At 40.1% G+C, this 16,579-nt stretch overlaps 1 protein-coding gene across 2 annotated transcripts; it reads left to right on the forward strand.

The window, feature by feature from the left end:
- The first annotated feature begins 4,873 nt into the window (after positions 1-4,873).
- On the forward strand, positions 4,874-8,339 carry LOC113137219 (protein FAM177A1-like). 2 transcript variants are annotated; one of them, XM_026318724.1, is made up of 5 exons: positions 4,874-4,992; positions 5,220-5,432; positions 5,593-5,659; positions 6,973-7,070; positions 7,175-8,339. In XM_026318724.1, exons 1-5 carry the CDS (start codon positions 4,924-4,926, stop codon positions 7,361-7,363), a joined length of 636 nt encoding a protein of 211 aa, XP_026174509.1. In that variant the 5' UTR covers positions 4,874-4,923; the 3' UTR covers positions 7,364-8,339. The 2 variants fall into 2 exon arrangements, with proteins under 2 accessions (XP_026174509.1, XP_026174510.1); XM_026318725.1 differs by having other exon boundaries at positions 5,220-5,426.
- Positions 8,340-16,579: the final 8,240 nt, after the last annotated feature.

The following is a 16,579-nucleotide window of genomic DNA, read 5'->3' on the forward strand; positions in this document are numbered from 1 at the left end:
TTGAGTTTTTCCACAATGTGGTATAGTATTTTGACTTAAAATAACCAGAATGTTTTTTCAAGTGTGTAAATATGGTTCAAATTCACATTGCATGGGAACGACTGCCAGGACTGGTTTTTTCTCACTTTTAGTGCACGGCTTTCTCTTCATGGAGTGAATAATATTATATCCTTGCCCTCTTGCTCTGTTGATTCAGTTGTAATGAGCTGCTTTAATATGCCCATACAAACACAGAGGCCCTGAGTTAACTGAATGTTTTGATGTGTGGACTCAGAATGCAAACATGGGAAAATGAATTTCTGTTATAGGCAGTTTCCTTCGGAGAGGAATTGATAAGAGCAGATAAACACCTTGGAGAGGTGGTGATTAGGATACACAGAGGAGGAAGCCTAGATTATTTTTTTCTAAAACTAGGTGTTAATGATTACAAACCAACATACTTGTTCCTGCATGTACACTTGCAGAGGTGTGCTTCATGCTTACGAAATAAGCTCCAGATAAAGCTCCAGCCTCACCCTGTACACTCACATGCATCATGGTAGGATGGTTGTTTCTGCATCACAGTTTGTGCTCTATTAACAATTCAAATGCATCTGCCGCAGCACACACCCCACCAAAACGCATAAACCCCTGAACGTCATTTTCTAGCTTTCTATTCTGCTGTGGTTACACTGCTTGCAAAATCCACCCAAAAGCAGAGTAAGCAAAGAAAGCCTTTTATCAGCACAGCTGGTGCCCAAATATCCCATGAAATTGTATTTAATATTCTTTGCCCCTCTCTTGCCGAAGAGATGCCACCTCATTTTCTTTGTGTCCCTGTAATGCAGAAAGTCAGGTCCACCTGTACGTACCTTGATGGCCCCTGCTGCTTGTCACATTGCACTGTGACGTAAGGTTTTAAAGGCTCTTTTAATTAACATTAAATTAAGCGCATATCTAAGAACTATTACAATTCTCCTTTAAATGGACTCATTATAATGTCAGCCAGAGATGGTGTTTTAATCAACTCATAGAGCAGGTGCTAGTTTAATTATTTAGCTACCTACATTTGTTATAATCTGGAAGAAAAAGCTGTGAGTTGGGCCAGTAAACTCAAAAGCTATAAGTTAAAATTTTAATGTTTGCTTTCTCTCTGAAATCAAAAGCAAAAGTCATTGTAATTATAGAAATGGACATTGAGCACAGCCGTATGTATGAGTTGGATTGTATGGCTTTTGCCTGTACAGATGTGTTTCTGTTAGGTATCATAGATGAAGCAGTATTAATTCCCAAATTTTGCTTTTGTGTTTGATTAGTATTATATCAAATGGACAAGAGGAGTGCAACTGTATGACAACAGCATCATTCACTAATCCAGGCATTCAGTATGACTAACCTTGAACAGGGCACAGAGAGCACAGTAACTGCTAGATATGTACGTGTCATTCAGTGAGCAGAGTTGAGGGCAGTGATTCATTCTGTGTCTGTCAAATGTGACTTTCATTAATGAAGGAAAACAGTGGGCCAAGGCAGAAAGAAAGAGAATGAAATATGGTATTAGTCTTTATTTTCCAAGAAGATAGCATGGTGCCCCTATGACCACTGAGTCTATTTATTGCCTGGATGTTACAATGCAAAGTGTACATTTTGTTTCAGCTGTCTTTGGTGATTCACCACCTCTCAATCCCCTCTCACGTCTGTTCCTGTGTTTTGCAGAGCTGTTAACAACACTTCTACAATCTGGGTGAAAAGCATGTGTGAGGCCATATAGACCTATAACTATGTGGAAGCAATGGGCCAGTGAGAGGGATGATTCTTGTTGACAGCAGAGCTCATATCACCTGGGGTGTAAAAGGGACATTGCTGGTAGAGAACATACCGTACTATAATATGGATGAGATCGTTAAATGCTTGGAGAATGCTCTGTTTAGCATGAAGCAGAGACATGCACCACACATATTATATAAAACTAGATGCAAAAAATGACAGACCTACATAGTGCACAGATCTCTATCTCTCCTGCACACATTATTTCTACAATTTGCAGAGCTTGCACAAGACACCTGTATAAACTTTGCTCAAGGTTTAGTAATAATAGCTTTGTGCAATTCCATTTCTGCTTGCGTTTCTTATATGTTCTCTTATCTACTATGGCCAGGCAAATCAGTAGGTCTTTACTTAAACACAAATCAACACATAGGGCGTGCTTTAGACCTCATTTGGTGCAGTTTACCATAATGGATTTGGCTCCAATCAGGAGGGCAGAATGCACCAGTCAAATCAGATCTGCATGACACAGGTGACTTCACGCCACTTTCAAGTAACTCATTTAAAGGGCAATTTAGGGTAAGAATCCAATTTAAAAAGGCACTGTCTTACAAAATCCCTAATAAAACATGATTTACTCGTTTGTTTTGGCCACTCAGCTTCCTACACCTGTCCAAACATACCCCAGACTATCAAATTATACTATTAAAGTCAGTGAAATGAAAAATACCTGGCAAATTTTGACTATTGATTTTTATTTTATTTATGTGTTTGGTTTTATTTAAAGTATTTTGTGGTAAAAAGGCCTTTAGTTAGTTAGGTGGCTACAAATGGCGCATACACAGGTATATAATACAAAAATTCATTTATTAACACAGTAACAGAGTTTTGGATGTGCAGCTTCCCAAAGTTCAATCACGTCATATGATAACAATAACCTTTTCCTAAGACACAACAGGTGCATCCCGGTGGCTGTGATTTTACCCTTTTGAGAAATCCATATTTCTGGACAGCTCCAGATTAATACTGCTTTATCTAATAAGCCAGAGTAATTGTGTGACTGATTTCAAACTGCCTGGTTAAATGCTGTTGTCAGCTGCTAACGGGAAACATGACTGAGAGAATCAAAAACTGTGTTGCAGTTTTTGATTCAGACTAATCCAAATAAACTAGATGGAGAGAGGTGAAGCTGTAAATCCCAGGAAAGCACAAATTAAATATCCAGAGAAATAGAGACTGATGGCTAGAAAACCTAAGAGTGAAAAGATCTGAGGATTTTCTGAAGATGAGGAACCATATTTTGACTCATAACTAATATAACGGTTTAAAAGTGAAGCTGGCTCCCTTGTGCGCCTCGAGCATTTGTGTGAAGCCAAAAAAAATGAGGATGACATGCATTTTAATTAACTTTTTTTTTTAAAATGGGGACACTACTGCTTTTACATCTGATCACATCACAGGTCTAAGAGAGCTCTCCCTGTGGTTTGTTGGCTTCACTTAATTCTCCCAGCTGAAGTTCATTTGCAGCTCTCCACAGAGAGTGTTAGGTAACTTAATGGGGTGACTGATTATTGAATCTGCAGATACACAGGTTCCTGCTGGTTCTTTGTATAAATGTGTATAAATTAGGATTCAGACCCATATAATTCACTGCCCACTCAGATACTTCATTTCTGCATTAGATGGAGATCTACTGTCATCTAGTGGTGTTACAAAGTAAATTCATGCTTGGGATGAATTAGACATGCTGACTGAAAGATAATGCTGCAGTGGTGAAAGAAATTCAGCTTAATATCTTAATATCTCAGTGTAGAGTTACTCCCTTATTAATGAAAGGTCCTGTGATGAACATTATATTCAAGAAAACATACAGAAGGATTAATTAGAAAAATGGGTTTAGGAAATAAACAAAAGTCTGAATGCCAAGCAGCCCGTTAGTAGTGTTTTATGTTGTGTGAATGTTATCTCTCATCCCTTGATGTGTGAGCAGGATTTTTGTTGTAGCTGTTTGAGATGGATCTGATTTTAGATACAGCTTAAGTATAAAGTTGCATGTAATTACTCAAGTAAACTTTCCACTACTGAAATGCTGAAGCTGTGAATCAGAATGCAGGCATCAGAAACATAAACGGCCCCACTTATCTATTGAAGATCCAGATGAGTAAATATATCAAATCAGGCTCGTCAGTAGCAGCTACTCCGTATTACAGGTTCAGGGTTTTAAAAAACACACATGAAATTTCAAACAAGAATTTGAATAAAAGTCTCTTCATCTGATGTCCTTGTGCCCCCTAAGCCTGTTCTCAGAAGACCCGTTTTTTCAGCACCAATGGGCGAAATGTGGATTTACATTCATTTTACACCTTCTATTAATTATAAAGTTTCTCTTCTCTGTGAGTTTTTTAATTCACAAGGCCTACAAGTTCAAGTCTCAACCTATTTTGATATAGTAGGAATTGTTCCTTAGAGTGTGATAGCTCTATTGTATTAAAATGAATGTCTTTGGGAAAAGGTCTATATGCTTCACTTGTAGGCTTTGTGAATTCCCAATAAGTACATGGTAAAAGCAAACAGAAAGGCTGTGTAGTAGTCAGATTGCTGTGAAAGCGTTAAGGCAATAAAATAAAACGATTTGAGAATGAAATAAAAACACCACAATGCAACGCAGGCACATGAACTGGTTCAAAGAAAGACTCTATAAAAGAAATGCAAATGTGCTTATTATTATGTCTGTATATGTCAGTTCTATTTACTTTTTCTTAATTTAAACGTAAGAACAAATATTTAGACGGTAAGGTGTCATTATTGGACACGCAAATTCATTTTAATTTATATCAAATAGAAAAAGAATAAAGAGAATATTTTTTCATAAACTCTTCATATCATAGTTAAATAACCGTAGTTCGCGCTTTGTCATTTCTGATACTATGACAAATCATTTGTCGATAACATAAACCAGCTCACATTTCGATTTGAGCCCGACTGACGTTAATGTTTATGTAACTTGGCCCCTCTGCAGTGTTATAACAATGTACACTTCATCCCTGTGAACGTGCCGCCCGCAGTACGTAACGTCACGCACGCACACGCACGGAGCGGGGACGCCACTTCCTCCTCTGGTCTTGCGGTGGACGCGTCGTGGGCGCAGCATCCACGGATCCGCAGCGAACGGCGACAATGGCGGAGTTGTCACTGTATCTCACCAACGTCAGTGTGTCGATAGGACAAAACATGGCAGTGCAGCAGGTCAGTAAACGCCACATGTGCTGTTTTTGTTTTTGTTTACTGGCTGTGGGTAATGATGTCGCTCAGTGCCTGGAGCGACCTGGCACTTGTCTGCGGTGTCATGTCGGCCCCGATGTTACGCTGGAAATAGAAATATTTCATTTTTCATGAAGTCCATCCCAAACCTCGCAGCGTCCTTTAACCCTCCTCTGTGTTTTTCTTTGTGTTTGCTTGTGCTGTCTCCTCAGACTCAGGGCCCAAACCCGACCAAGGACTTTGAGAGTGTGGAGCTGGGGGATCTGGACAAGAGAGAGCAGCAGAGGAGGGAGAAGGTTCCCCGTCGGATCATCCATTTCTCCAGCGGAGAGACAATGGAGGAGTACAGCACTGACGAGGAGGAGGGAGAGGACAGGGAGCCGGAGAGGAAAGACCTGCTGCCGTCCCCAGCTGATGCGGTGAGGGTGAGGTGGATGTCAGGATGGAGGAGGCACAGAGTGTGTGAGGGACAGGGGGTCTGTGCTTTCGTATAAACTAAGTCCAAAGAGACGCAGTGGGAGGATGTGGTTGATGTGCTGTTGTAGTACTTTATCTCAACTTGACTGCTTTTTTTTCCCATTACAGTCAAAAATGACCTGGGGTCCATACTTCTGGTTCCACATGTGGAGAGCAGCCACATCCACCATCTCAGGTCTGTCCATTAAAATCACTGTTTCCAACCTGCGGGCAGCAGTACACAGCAAGATTAGTGTGTTATCCAGAGGAGTTTGGGTTTAAACTCAGGTTTTCCACTTTAATGAAGTTCACATTCATTCTACCCACGTAAATGACCAAATCAACCCATAGTGCGTGAGTCTAGTCTGCCTCCGAGCAGGTTGACTTAAGAAATGGGTTTAAATTGTTAATGGGATTTAAGCAGAGCCAGAGACAGAGACAGATGTTGTCTTAACTTCTTATAAATGAGCAGCTGGACGATGTAAATAAATGGCAGTTATGGTTTAAGTCCTTTGATGAGCTGACGTTTATGGATAAGGGCTCAATTGTTGAACAGCCTAAACTGATTTGCTTCACCGGGAGCTGTTTGGTAAACATCAGGACTTTCCACCTACAGTTGCACATTAATCGCAACTCTGCTAATTAGCAGTGATCACACTAATCACTAATCATTTTAATATAATTACAACTTTTCAGTCAGTTGACCTTTATCGGGCTTTCATTTCTATACCTCAGTATTTTTCCTCTGCTTTTTCTTGCTACTTTTGCAGCCGTACTTTACTATATGCTGCTTTCAGATGGACCACTTACCCACAGGAGTTTGTTCATTATGCAACCAGAAACTATCACCATGGAAAGTATGGTGGAGTTATTCATTTATGGATAATCCATTTATTTTAGATGCTACCTCAAAAAACACATATTTATTTACATGTCTACTTACAGCCTTGGCCTTACTTTGAGTAAGTGGATTTTATTCCTAATGTTACTAAATCAGCTGAACCTGCTGTGCAATACAGGACTTGATGTTTTGAGAAACTAGGTCAGTTTAGATCAAATCAGAATAATTCATGACGGTGACATTAAAATTGTCTCTTTTTTTTAAGGTTATTGGAAAATGTAGACATCTATCGTATCTCACAAAAATGAAAATCCTTTACTGAACATAAATACCACCTCATTACTAAATGTGTATTTACCGTGAGAGTGTTAAAAGCAGCCAAAGGACTCACAGGAGTTCTTCCTTCTGGATATGTTAGCATATCAAGGTAATGCTACTAAAATTAGTGACCTACCATGGTCATTGTTTTACCTTCGTATTGAATTAATCTGGAGTTTACATCATAGCTAGGAAACCGGACAGGATGGGAGGGCCACAGAGCCTTTGATAGGAGTCACCTATTGTGTCAGTTTGACTCTCAATAGATCCTCAAAAGAAGTTAATAGTAGGTATCCGTACTGCTACCGTAGGATTTTTTTGTGTTGCATCCAAAATGTCTTATTTTCCAGCCTGTGACTACCTGGGGGAAAGGATGGCCTCCCTCTTTGGGATAACATCAGCTAAATATCAGTATGCCATCGATGAATACTACAGGATGAAGAAAGAGGTAGGTTGCAGGGATGTGCTGTAGTTCTGAAAGCATGTTGTTGTGATTTTTAACGTGTTGCTGAGTTAATATTAACGTTATTTCCTCTGGGTTCCCTGCGTCAGAGGGAGGAAGAAAAAGAGGAAAACCGCTTGTCAGAAGAAGCAGAACGATCCTTTGAGCAGCTCCAGTCTCAGGAACAGCATGAAGACAAAGGCCAGCCAGACGTGGGCCCCACTCATCCCAGTGTGTCCTATCAGATCGAGAATGAAAGTCAGGCACTCCAAGTCCCTGCTGTCATCAAGGCAAACTAAACATCCCTAAAAAAAAAATGTTTACGCTTTAATGTCTGTTTGTGTGTTAAAGAAGGAACACCGTCTTGTTTCACCGAGCACCGTTTGGTTTGTGTACAACACGGCTTAAGATGGGCACTGCTGCTGTATGGTGGTTGTTTGGCAAGGAAAGTAGTGGTGGAATTACTCCGCTGACTACTGAGTGTCCCTTTGCAACAGTATGCCAAATGATATAGTAGTTGGTTAGTTAGTGCACTATCTGGCAGCTATTGCATCACTGCATCAGTTGCTATGGCAACCTCCCAAATTCGAACATGTAATGTTGAGTGAAGGTTAAATGTTGCTACTCCGTGCCTCCCGTGGACCAGACACTGTGCCTACATCACCAATACAGCCAAGTCAGCGACACATCTAGACTAAGCATGGATCTGAAAACATTATTTTAATGTTGAAATAGCCTTTGATTCAACTGTAAAGATGGTTTGAATACTCACAGCATTACATGAATGGGTTTTTATCAAGAACCTGATTAGGTGTTTTTCAAATATTTCACACATTTTGTCCAGATCTCATCACACTGGCTCATTGTGGATGCACCTGGCTGTATTAATGAGCTGGCCATTCTAACACTCACTCTCATGTTAATGTATTAATATTTATTAAGCTTGTACTGCACTCAATGTCTGTGAAAACACTGAGCAGACTTAGTTTTTATTATCAAGTCTTTATCTGTGGACCACAAGACTGACATTTTATTGAATAACTCTGAATATGGGCTTAGGTGTTTTACTGTATGTTTTTATTATCTGCCTCATCTACTGTGGATGCAAAACAGCAGTGGGTGTGGTGTGTAGGTATTTGGCTGGGAACATTGTCAATTTATAAAAGTCAAGCAAACTTACCTTTTTTTAGTACAATTTTTGATATTTATTTACTGAACTGACTGCACTTAAGTATTTTTTCTATTGTTTTAAATCTAATAAAGTGGTAATACATTTTTACTTGTTTGTGTAGGTGTTTTTGATATCAAAACAGAAGTTTACAGTTAAACATAAAAAATGGAAAAAAATTGTATTATTTTTTTAAGTGGAGTGTTGGCAGTGCTGTCTGTCTTTGGAAAAAGATGGTGGTGCTACAGTGGGACTGTAAGGGACGGTTTTTGTTGCTGATAACAAAGAGCCTGTGTTCTCCATGCAGACGGCCCTGAGGTCACAGACCCTGTCCAGTTGGTGCACAATGTCACCATTCTCAGGTCAGAGCGGGTTTCTGTGGTCCAGAGGGACCTCTGCAACAGCCTGACCCTTACATAGTCAGCAGACGTCATTCCTTACATTAACAGATAAGTGATAAATGGTAGGTTGAGGGTGCTTTGTCTCCTCAAACTAGCTGCAGTTTTTGTTTTTGATGATTGTGAGCATGTACTCTGCATTTTTGTAATTAGCACTAAACATCCCAGTTACTGGCAGTGATTATTAAAGCATCACAAAAATGCTAAGTTTCTCTTTAAGTATAATAGCTGTTTTCTGGAAAAACAGTACAAACTGTCCGACTGCTAATTTAGCTGGGCTGGGAAATTACATATTTGAGCACTGAGCAGTTTTGAAACTATGCAAACTCAGAGGAAAGCTATAAAAGCAAAGCCTGATGATGGATGATGTCCTATTTGGTGGTTGATTACATGTTGTACCACGTCATTATGCTGCTGCCATGATGAGGCAACTCATCTCTTAACAGTCACATAGTGAAGTCAATCCACACCACAGCTGGGCCACACAAACCAGCTTCACACAACATCCCCACTGACAGGCAGTACCACCCACTGACAGCCTGCACTGCCAAGTACCCAGTCATGAAACTGCTGAGGGTTCATTATGCCAATATACATTATTCAAAAACACAGACACAGGGTGGAATCATTATTTATTTCCAATGTGAGATCTCACAGTTGAGTATTTTTGGTGAGGACAAGTTGGAGCTCTTTAATTGAAATAGACTTGGATTCTTGAAAAATAGCTCCTGGCTGGTTTTGTCTTTATTGGCTGATTATATGCTTGTGTGTCAATCATGCACATGCTTCAAGCCTCACGAGATATTTTGTTTTCGGGCTTGTATACATTGTGCACAAACCAATTTGTCAAAAGAGTCGTGTTTAATGGGCCAGTTTCCACATACAAATTAATTTGGATGAGGGATCAGTAAATGTACCTTAGAGTTTCATATCTCTAACGCCAGTTCTTCTATATTCCCCACATTGATATGCTTTTGTGAAGGCAGGTGTTTTTGGTTACTTTACTACACTGTGTATTTCTTTATGTAAACATTTTTGCATTTTTTCCACATGCACACAACAGTTCCTGGTCTGTCCACTAGAATGCAGTAGTGTATTAAACAGGAGAGACTGGGGTTACTGTAGGCCAATACCACCATTCAAGTATAAACAATGTACATAATCTGATTTTGGAGATTGCTTATGATTTTAGGAAAAAAAGGTTAACTTTTAAAACTTTTAACTTTTAAAATTGTAAAATAATAAAACAGTGGTAGATGGAAAATATATAATTAAATCGATAATGATCTTTTTGTCATAGTCTATATGGAATCTGATTATGAGAGATGGGTTAGATTATGCAAATCCTTTACTGGTCTGTATCAGTGAGAAAACTGACTTGATATGTTTCTTCCTTCAGGAAGATGAGACACACAGCAGTCATCAGGCAACCAGTGATTAAGAGGGAAAATCCAGAGTTGAGAATTCACAATGCTATTCCTTGTCCCTTGTCCTGTGTGTGCAAAAAAAAAAAAAACATGGTCATGTGGTCACAAGTGCGATCTAAGGGTCCGTCCCAAAACTTTGCTTCACCTTTCATGTGCCAAACACCCCCACAAATGCATCCACGCGCCAGGCCTCAAGCTGTCTGCTGCTTCAAACATACCTGACATTTTTGCGGGCTTTTTGAGCTGAGGGTGGGGACAGGAGGTGTTTAGTGCTCTGGGGTGGCCAGTTTGGCAAGCATTTTTCATTTCTGATTTACTCAAAAGTAGTACACGTGTCCAACCACATCCTAAAATATGTATTATCCCACACCTGACTGCCATATGTGCTGATGCATCAACTCTCTGATTAATCAGAGTGCAACATGTGGTTTAGTCACTCAGAGAGTTCTGTTAAAAATAGTTAACATATGTGCAATTTTTGTTGTAAAGGTAAAAGAACCTGCAGAGCAATCAGTCGCTTGACTGACTTATGACACAAAAATACCCTGGTTGGTTCGTAGCCTTTTGCACCAAATTTCCTAGAGATACAGACGCTTTTTTAAAAAAAATGAAGGCAGCTGCTCCACAGTGGTAAAAGAGGTGTGTATAAATGGAAACAGAGACAGAGGTGAGGAAGTAAAGAGACAGAAGGACAGTGAGACATATAGAAAGACAGAAAGGGGGAGGATGATGAGAACAGCAGCAGCCCCTTTGATGTGGGCCTCAGCGGGGCCCTGTGTCTCTAAGACAAGGCAGGCCTGCTGAGGGAAGGGGATTTCCAGTGCTGCTGCTTGGTCTCCTGTCTCACCCCCTTAGCCTTCATTTGTTCCGTGGGCTACAGCGTAAAAACTGAAAGCTCGTCTACTCCGAGACAAAGCCTCGAAGTCTAACGCTGTCACCCTGGAATGACAGGCATTGTCATTTTAGTGATAAGACACTGCTTTACTACTACATCCCTTTGGGGGTATGGTGGAGTTGAATACATCAGGTGGAAGAGCACGGGTTTCTTTGCTGTGGGGCATGTAGTTCCTTTTGCACGCTCCATGGTGATACTCTGATATTTTCAGCTTTGCTCTGAGTTTTGAACATTCTTACAGCATATATGTCATTGAAACAGCATCCTTTGTTGCATTAAAGTCATGTTTCATCAACAGTTCGCATGCAACATAATACATTGGTTTATATTTCCTGAAACAGACATGAGAACATAACACAAACATATAGTATTTCTTTTTACATGCATAGGCTATTCTCTGTGCATGATTATGATCTTTGCTACATTATTGCAAAAAATCCTCTGTTTTCTCACTTTTTGCAGTTGACATTACGCTCTTTCTGTCACTGTCTTTCTGCACGCAGTGGCCTTTACACACCCAAATACACATGCACACACCCAAATGCAGAAACATGCACTTGTCTGTCAGAAAAGTGCTTTACACACACACACACACACACACACACACACACACACACACCCACTGTGGAAAGTCCCTGGCACAAGCTGCCTCCTATCTCAGCTGCAAGTTTGTAACTATAGGTGGCTGCCTCAGTGACAACAATGCTCAGACAGTATGACCTGTGGATCTGCATACTTTACACGCTGCTCATGCATTGATGGACTGACTGTATCTAAAATACACACACACACAAAAGTTTAAGTAAATGCACATGAAAAGCTTCTTTCTCACCAAACAGCAGCTAAACGATGCATATATCTGACATATTGCTCCCATGACTTTATGATTTTAGGATTTGTAAGGTTTTTGGGGGGAACTAACAGATGCTTTCAACAACTAGTCTCTTGAAATTCTGCTGTTTTGAAAACTTGTCTCTAGGTACATTTTCTTTTTTGTTTTTGCTTTTTTGCTGTACACCTATAATTAGCTCATTGCTTTAGATGTTGTTTTCTTTAGTCTTTTGTTCATTGGTTTCACAATATGAGACAATCGGGGAAAAAAAAAAAATCAGCTTTTTCAATTTTAATTTTTAAATGAGTCAGGCCCAGGGATGGGGATGTTTGTCGTGTTGAAAAACAGTAAAATGAAATGAACATTAAACTGCCTCTGTGATACATACATATTCTTTGTATGTGACTTTTATTGAATGTAAGCATTTTCTAAAAGCACGTATATCTATCTGGGGGGAAAAAAGAAAATTTCCTCGTAGAAAAAGCATATCTGCAAGGTAAAAGGAATTTATGAGTCAGTTCTTTCATCAGTAGAATCACTGGACACTTTCCTTATCAGTGTTTGCTCTGTGATTGCCAAGTTCATGACTCATTACTCAAGTGTCCATCAGCAAGATCACAGTCTAACTTTTTTTTCATATGGACACAAATCATGATTAGTGAACATCAGCAGATTATGAAAGGTCCCAGTACAGAACTGATATTTTTATTTTGCATACTTTCTGCTGACTTTTTTTTTTTAATCTACATCAATTCATGTATCTAGAGGAGTAGCCTGTGGTGGGCCAGGCTCCTGCTAAAACCTAACTGGCCTCCCTTAGTGCTCCTCTGTCAAACTCCGAACCAAAGAGAGACATGAAACGAAAGATTTAGAAAATGACCATAAAGAGATGCAACATGAGCAGAAAACATCTAAAACAAGACAAAAGGACCACAAGAAATGTTAAACAACAATTGACATGGTAGGAAATAAGACCAAAATAAAAACACAGAGACAAAACTAGACACATTACAGCTAAAAAGGAATGCAAAATGATTACAAAGAGATGCACACTGATCACAAATGACGCAACCACATGACCACGGTCTTGGAATCTGTGCCTCAGTCCACAAGCTGAACACCTATGACTCCTTGGACTCCACCTCAAATGTCATTTCTGTGTTTTAGCCTTTTGACTTTGTTTGAGAAACATTGGCTGGTCAATGGGTGTTTTGTTCAGCAGGGTGGAGGCCTGCTCCATTTTTTAGAGTGACTTATGTAACTGTTGGTCAGAGCAAAAGGGTAGTGAAACATCCTCTGCAGAATAATGTCCCTCCATGGGTGGAGCGTGGTGCTGCAAAAGGACGGTGAGGTCTAAATGTATATTTAGGTACTTTCCAGTGTCACTCATGTTGATATCCTGACAGTATAAACAGAGTTTTAAAAAATCCGTTCACTGGCAACTAAACTAAGTCATGAATGAAAAGAGTGACGTGAAATATGTAAAGTACAGAGGCCTTAAGCAAATCAGTGTTCTTTTTTGTTTCTTCTGTTTTTGTTTATTTATTTTTTTGTCCATTGGTGCATTAATGTACCCTTGTGGTAACTGGCAAACCCATATCCATTCATTACCACAGTTAAATCAATTAGGTGCAAATTGGTGATATACAAAATAGATAAAGTTTTATCTTTATATAACCGGGTGCTTCATTGGAATTGCAGATGACTATTAAGAGTAAATAAATTGTAAATCTTTAAATGATATTAATAATTCTCTGCGGAGCCAAAAGAAACCTTAATTTTCCATCCCAGTGTGATCCCTTTCATAGCGCACATACTAATTCATGCCTTAATTAATATTAGCACCAAAAATGTGCAACTAACCAAGAGAGACCTCATATTTAATGCCGTCCCTTACGTACAGTATGAGCCAGTTGTCAACTAGGGCAGAAGACCCAGCACAGAAACACATGTGAAACACTAAGACTGCTCATTTCTATAGTTAGATTTGGCTAATTTGGAAAGAAGAACCTAGAGCCTAGGTGTTTTTCATATAGCTCTATCTGTCACTGACATGCCAAATAAATCCACCGTCTCAAATGACCTTCTGTTGAAAGACAAAAGTATGCGGGTGAAGAATGACCTTACTTTACTGGACATGAGTAAAGTCTGGGTGTGTCCAGGCACCTAAGGGTTCCAGAAGGAGTAACAGAGGCAGCAGTCATTGGTGAGCATAACCCACGCCTTGTCGTCAGACAGTATAACCACCCATGGCATAGGGGACAATAGGTAAACATTGCTCTTATCAACACACATGCATGACAGAACCAGATTTAACAGAAGGTATAGGGCAGGTCCAGCACATGTTGATGTTTTTGATGCTTCACGTCCCAGACGGCTTTGGACCCAGAAAAAAAAGCGACAGAACGTGAAGAGCACAGTGTCCCAGAGGAGGTTGGTGTGTTAAAGTGCGTCACAGTATTACTGTCACTCAGGACATCTTGTCCCGAATTTTGAAATGCTAATGAGTACATGGAAATCTCCCAACATCCTGGCAGAGAGGAAACTCCCAGCTTTTGTTGTGCTGTGGCCAACCCACGCATCAGCAAAACAATGGTTGTTTTTAGCCCTTTTGTTAAATTTAACTTGATTACCAGCACTGTTAAAATGAAATTGCTATTTACATTCTTTTGGAGGCTTTTAGGCAAGTAGTTGCTTTGATGAGCAATCTTTGCACTTTTCTTTTGTCATAGAGAGGACATGTGTAGTGAAGTGCATTCAAAGGCCATGATACCAAACACAGCCCATACAGTAGCTAAGTGCATTTGTTATGTCTGTGCCTCATAACCAGTACCGTATATTTAAAGCAAGACTTGGCCCTTTTATCTTCCCTTTAAATTTCCTCAACATAAAAGGATCCCACGCCTTCTGGAGTCACTACCAGACCGGCCTGCCTGTCTGACTGTGGGGGAAACAGTTCGTGACACACAGAGGGAAATATGAGAGGAAGAACAGAGGGAGGCAGTCAGGCAACTCATTGTCCCAAGTTGTGGATTCAGCGGGACAAAATATACAGAGACGCAGAGTGAAAGAGGAATTCCCCCAGTAAGTTGAAACGATTGCAGATGTGCATCTGGTCAACTGCTACTGCACACATCTGGGCCAGAAAGCTTCCCCGCACTCCTCCTCTTCCATCCGCTGAGCCCTCCGTGTCTCGTCTCTATAACACTGCCCTCTGCTCTACCCTGGAAAAGCAATTAGGTAGAACACATGGCTCCGTGTAAGCTACTGCTCACCAGCAGATCCTCAGCGGAGTGTGTATCATGGGAGGCCTGTGAAGACCATTATGTTGGCGGCTGGGAGGAGAGATTTGGCGGAGGGAAAGTTTGGGGGATTTCAGAGAGAGATGCAGCTTCTAAGTAACAGTGCTACTGGAGGTCAGCAGTAGTCAACCAACTCTGCAAAAATTCATATTAAAAATGCAGTTTTGCAGCACCTGCACATTGTAAAAGCTTATTTGTTAAAGTGACTCATCCAAGTAAAGCAGCTCTTCAGTATTTTTAGATACTATGTTAAACTAATGAACTTAAAATACACTCAAAATGAAAGTGTAAGCGTGCATGTGTGAGCGCTGTCATGTTAAACCTGGAGTACAGCATGTCCCTTGTTCAGGAAACATTTACAGCTAGAGAATGAATAATGATCCGTGATTGATCTCAAACAGAATAGCTAACATTTCTGCCAATCCTCACCTGGCACGTGTACCTCGTCTAAAATAGAAATGCACCTGTGTCAGCCAGACTTCATGCTCACTCAGATACTAGGCACTAGGCCGGAGACATGCTGTGCGCATGTGCACACTTGTTGGAAATTCCCAGAAAAAAATCCACTCTAGGAGTCCTCTGTGAGTACATTCCTGCCTTTTTCAAAACATCTCGCTGCTAAAATGAAAGTCAAATTCAGAGTCGTGGAGCTGTTTTGAAGCTACCCTCAAGCTAGCAATAAATCTTCCTAGACTGAGAATATTGCATGAAAGCTTAGAACCTTGTTAGCGTTCCTGGATGGAGATCTCTTTAAGAATATAAGTAACATGAAAGAACAGGCAAAGAAGACAGAATGAGCAATGATGTGGAGACCAAAGGGAGAAAAGAAATTTTTTATGAGTTATTATTGTCTCTTCGTTGATAAGATTACATCTCTGTGAGTCAATTTTTTTTTAGGAAGAACACGAAATAGCATCATGACTAACCATAGACAGACATGTCAGTTGTATATAATTTGGGAACAGCTTTCTTATTCCAAATTCCCCTACAATTCCCTGCTATGACCTCACGGCTGAGTGTGACTGTCTTTTTAATCCTGTTTGACTATCTAATGTAACCAAATAAGATCGATGAGAGCATGTTTTCCATTTGTGGACTATGTGGACGGTCAATTAATAAAACTGTGCAAAAGGGGGGATTTTTATAGGCGTACAGTACTGTGCAAAAAAAAAAAAAAAGAGAGTCATGCTTTTTGGTGACTTGGCTCACTCTACCTAATAGTGTGCCACAGGCATGTCTGTCAAGCTGCGGTCTTCCTCTTGGGTTTGCCAGAGCAATCCTGATACTTTCGCCTCATCTAATAACATAACAGGATCATTGTTGTTAGTTTTAGTCTTTGACTTCTTGGTTTGATGCTTCTATTTCAATCAGCATGTATGTAAGGGTTTAGCAGCTGCTACATAATACAGCTGGCATTGATGCACTGCAATGCGTTTTCTCTCGCCATAAACCATCAGGATTTTGCTGACTTAATTCCTTTATTGGTAAAGCTA

This window comes from Mastacembelus armatus, chromosome 24, assembly GCF_900324485.2.
Source record: "Mastacembelus armatus chromosome 24, fMasArm1.2, whole genome shotgun sequence".
NCBI lineage: Eukaryota > Metazoa > Chordata > Actinopteri > Synbranchiformes > Mastacembelidae > Mastacembelus > Mastacembelus armatus.